Consider the following 4238-nt stretch of genomic DNA (forward strand, 5'->3'; position numbering starts at 1 on the left):
AGCGTGCTTCTTAGCCCGATGACACCAGACATGGGGGTTTCATCCTGACACTAGCATGCCACACTACCCTGTCCTGTGCCCCAGAGTGGGTTTTCATTGAGCTAGGAACAGCTCTTGGTTCCATGCCTGAGATCCTTGATTTGAAGCAGGGCTTGTAAGGAGATAAACAAATAAGAGTGTCCATTGCTAGTGGGAGTGAAAACTATTATAGCTACGGTAGAAACCAGTGTGGCAACTCCCTGGGAAGCTGGGAATAGATCTACTTCAAGATCCGGCCATACCAGTCTCAGGCAGATACCTAAAGGACTCTATATCCTCCTACAGAGATACTTGGCCATCCATATTCATTGCTGCTATTCTTAATAGCCAGAAATGGGAAGCATCAATGGAGAAATGGATAATGAACATGTGGTACATTTACACAATGGAATATTGCTCAGCTGTTTAAAAAGTTACCATTAAGTCTACAGGTAAATGGATGAAACTAGAAAAGAATCATCCTGAACGAGGATCCCAGACCTCAAAGACATACACTGTTAAGTTTTCTATAAGCATGCTACACTCCATATAACCACACAGGTTAGTTATAGAGTTTAATATATATATATATATATATATATATATGTGTGTGTGTGTGTGTGTGTGTGTGTGTGTGTGTGTGTGTGTGTGTTCCATGCCTTTTTAAAACTCACACCGTGGGATCGAACCCATGGCCGACACTGCTCAGGTGACCAAGAAGTTGACACTAGACAGGCCATGGACATAGGGAAAAGCCAGACACTACTGGTCTGCTAAAGGTCTGCAGCAATGAAATGACTCGAAACCACTTTCTGCTATCCTCATAGATCTGTGTCTTGCTTAGTCATCATCCGAGCAGCTTCCTCTTGCAGCAGACAGGAACTAACACGGAGACTCACAGCTGGACAACCTGTAGGGAGCAAGAGATTTTGAAGCAGTCATTCCTAAATGGGATGTCTTCATCAGATCATCCTCCCAGGGCTCAGAGAGCTATGTGGAAGAGGAGATAGAAAGACTGTAAGAGCCAGAGGGGATGGAAGACACCAAGGGAGCAGTGTCCTCCAGACACAGCAGGACTGACTCACATGTGAACTCACAGAGACTGTGACAGCATGTGCAGGGCCTGCACAGGTCCAAGCCAGATGGGTGCCAGCCCTGAGAGGGGGAAGTGGACATGAGCCCCCATCCCTAAGTAAGATGCAATCTCCAATAGATAGCTGCTCAAAAAGGAAAAAGTAGTTTTTACCAATGGAGTCCCCTTGGTTATACAATCCACACGTAAGGGCAGGCCAGATGCCCAACAGCAGATGAGCAACACAAACGGACTCAGTGGTGTTTTGGAGACTTTTTGTCTCACATTGTTTTGTTTGGGCACTTTTTGTATTACTGCTCCTTTGCTTGTATATCCCGTCTATACTTATCTCTCTTTCCCTCCTTCATCAGAGATCCACACTTCCCATTTCTCTCTTCAAATCACATGTACCCTCTTCCCCACCCCCACTGCTCCCTGCTGTAGCCCCCTTTACTTTCCTGGTTCCTGAAGTCACTCCAGATTGTACTCTCACATCTGAAGACTTAGAGCTAGGAGCCTCAGATGAGAGAGAGCATGCCGTGTTTGTCTTTCTGAGTCAGGGTTACTTCACTCAATAGGTCTTTCCTATTCTATCCCTTTACTTGTAAAGCCCACGATTTCATTTTTCTTTACAGCCCAATAATATTATGTAGGATGTAGTGTGTATATTATGTAGTATATAGTACATTATGTAGTACATATGTACCACATTTTTACTATCTGTCAGTTGAAGGACATTTAGTTTGTTTCCATGTCTTAGCTATTGGGACTAGAGTGGGAATGGACACAGACGAGCAAGTATCTGTGGAGAAGGATGTGGATGCTTTGGGCACAGGCTGAGAGATGGTATGGCTGGGTCACATGGTAGACTTACCTTAAGCCTTTTGAGGGTTCTCCACACTGATTTCCAGAGCGGCTGGACCGTTTGGCAATCCCACCAACAGCGAATGAGGGTTCGGCTCTCTGCATATCCTCTACAGCTTGTGTAGCCATTGTTTTGTGATATCGGCCATTCTGACCAGGGGAAGATGAAACCCCAGAGTTGTTTCTATTACCATTTCCCTAGTTGCTAGTAACAATGAGCAGTTTTGAGATATTTCTTAGCCATTTTTTATATCTTCTTTTGAGAACTCTATTTAGACCTCAAGCCCATTTTTCTGAATGGGTCATTTTCATTTGTCTAACTCTTTGTTTTTTAGTTCTTTATATATTCTGGAGATCAATTCTCCATCAGATGTGTAGCTGGCAAAGATTCTCTCCCGTTCTATGGGCTTCTTCAAAGCAGTTTCAGTGTTTTAGGTTTGGCATTGAAGTCTTTGGTCCAATTGGAGTTAGGCTTTGTGTGAGGCGGTCGATGAAGGTCTAATTTTATCCTTCCATGTGTGGGCGTCCTGTTTCCCTAGCACCATTTGTTAAAGATGCTGTCTCTTTTCCAGTGCATGTTTTTGGCATCTTTGTCAAATATCAGATGGTTGTAGTTACATTTATACGTGTTTGGTTCCTCAATTTTGTTCCATTGGTCTACATTTTAAATGGTTTTTTACTTAGTTTTTATTCATAATCATAAACTTAACTCCACAATCCAGCTAGACTTGGGAGGGGAATGAGGAGGATACGGAACCCAGAGAACTTCAGTGAGAGCAGAGATTACAGGGTACTGTGAGCAGATGGGGTGGGGGTGCTCTCCTGAGCTGCAGAAGGAATGGTCTGGTGGATAAGAAGCCAGAAAGTCGAAAGAATGAGAGTTGTCCACAGTCGGAAATGGTGATCTTCTTGCTGATCTTGCCATTCCTGGACCCAAAGCGCTCCATGGCTTCCACGATGTTCATGCCTTCTTTCACCTTCCCGAAGACCACGTGTTTGCCATCCAGCCACGCAGTCTTGGTGGTACAGATGAAAAACTGGGAACCATTTGTATTTGGTCCAGCATTTGCCATGGAGAAGATGCCAGGACCTGTATGCTTCAGGACGAAGTTCTCATCCTCAAATTTCTCTCCGTAGATGGATCTGCCGCCAGTGCCATCATGGTACGTGAAGTCACCGCCCTGGCACATGAATCCTGGCATAATCCTGTGAAAGCAGGAACCCTTATATCCAAATGCATTCTCTCCAGTGCTCAGGGCGCGGAAGTTTTCTGCTGTCTTCGGAACTTTGTCTGCAAATAATTTGAAGGAGACGCGGCCCAAGGGCTCGCCATCGGCCGTGATGTCGAAAAACACGGTGGGGTTGACCATGGCTGCAGCAAGCGGCGACAGGGGACAGCAGTGTCTGCAAAGCGCACCATGCTGTTTTAAGTACTATGGCTCTGTAATATATTTTGAGGTCTGGAATAATAATTCTTCCAGCATTGTTCTTTTTGCTCAGGATTGTTTTTGGCTATCTGTGGTCTTTTCTGGGTCCATATGAATTTTAGGGAAGTTTTTTTTTCTTTCTATTTCTGTGAAGGATGAGATGGGGATTTTGATGGAAATTGCACTGAATCTGTAAATGACTTTTGGTGGACTAGTCAGTTTTACAATATTAATTCTACCAAGTCATAGGATGTCTTTTCATTTTCTAGTGTCTTTTTCATCCCTTTCTATCGTAAAGGTCTTTCACCTGGTGTGTTAGATTTATTCCTAGATATTTTATTTTCTAACAGGCTGTTGGAGTACAATGTTTTTAAAACCCACAAGGGGAAAGAAAACCTGATATACTGCCAGGAAAAAATTTCTTTGGAGAAGACAGATACACATGCAATAACAGAAGGAAAATGGAGGCAGAGACTGAGGTTTGTGGCGTGGGTCTCAGGCAGGTTGGGCAGCATCAGTAAACCTCAAGGTCCTGGGGAGTCCAATATGGCAGCCAGGGACCAGAACTCTAGGCAGTGTTCTTGCCTCTTCCCTGCTACCCCTGCCTTGGAGCTTCTACTCCTCAATCCTGCCTGCCAGGACACATGGTACTATCCACCACACGACTGTTAGTACCTTTTAAAGAGGAGCAATGTGGGTCAGGGACAGAGCGTGCACTTCATGCTAGGCATATCCTTAGGAAATTTCTCACTGAGCACAGTTCTTGCACTGGCTACTTTCATATCAACACACACACACACACACACACACACACACACACACACACACACAGCAGGACACAAAGACGGAAAGACCCT

General features: G+C 44.5%; 1 protein-coding gene across 1 annotated transcript; it reads right to left on the minus strand.

Moving 5' to 3' along the window:
* Positions 1 to 2691: 2691 nt before the first annotated feature.
* Positions 2692 to 3342, minus strand: LOC114705770 (peptidyl-prolyl cis-trans isomerase A-like). The gene has a single exon (XM_028887842.2). The coding sequence runs from the start codon at positions 3322 to 3324 to the stop codon at positions 2722 to 2724; it is 603 nt and encodes a 200-aa protein (XP_028743675.1). The 5' UTR covers positions 3325 to 3342; the 3' UTR covers positions 2692 to 2721.
* Positions 3343 to 4238: the final 896 nt, after the last annotated feature.

This window comes from Peromyscus leucopus, chromosome 5 (assembly GCF_004664715.2).
Source record: "Peromyscus leucopus breed LL Stock chromosome 5, UCI_PerLeu_2.1, whole genome shotgun sequence".
Classification (NCBI taxonomy): domain Eukaryota; kingdom Metazoa; phylum Chordata; class Mammalia; order Rodentia; family Cricetidae; genus Peromyscus; species Peromyscus leucopus.

Excerpts from the sequence above, each read along its gene's own strand:
- LOC114705770 (XM_028887842.2), bottom strand. The coding sequence starts at position 3,324 with ATGGTCAACCCCACCGTGTTTTTCGACATCACGGCCGATGGCGAGCCC.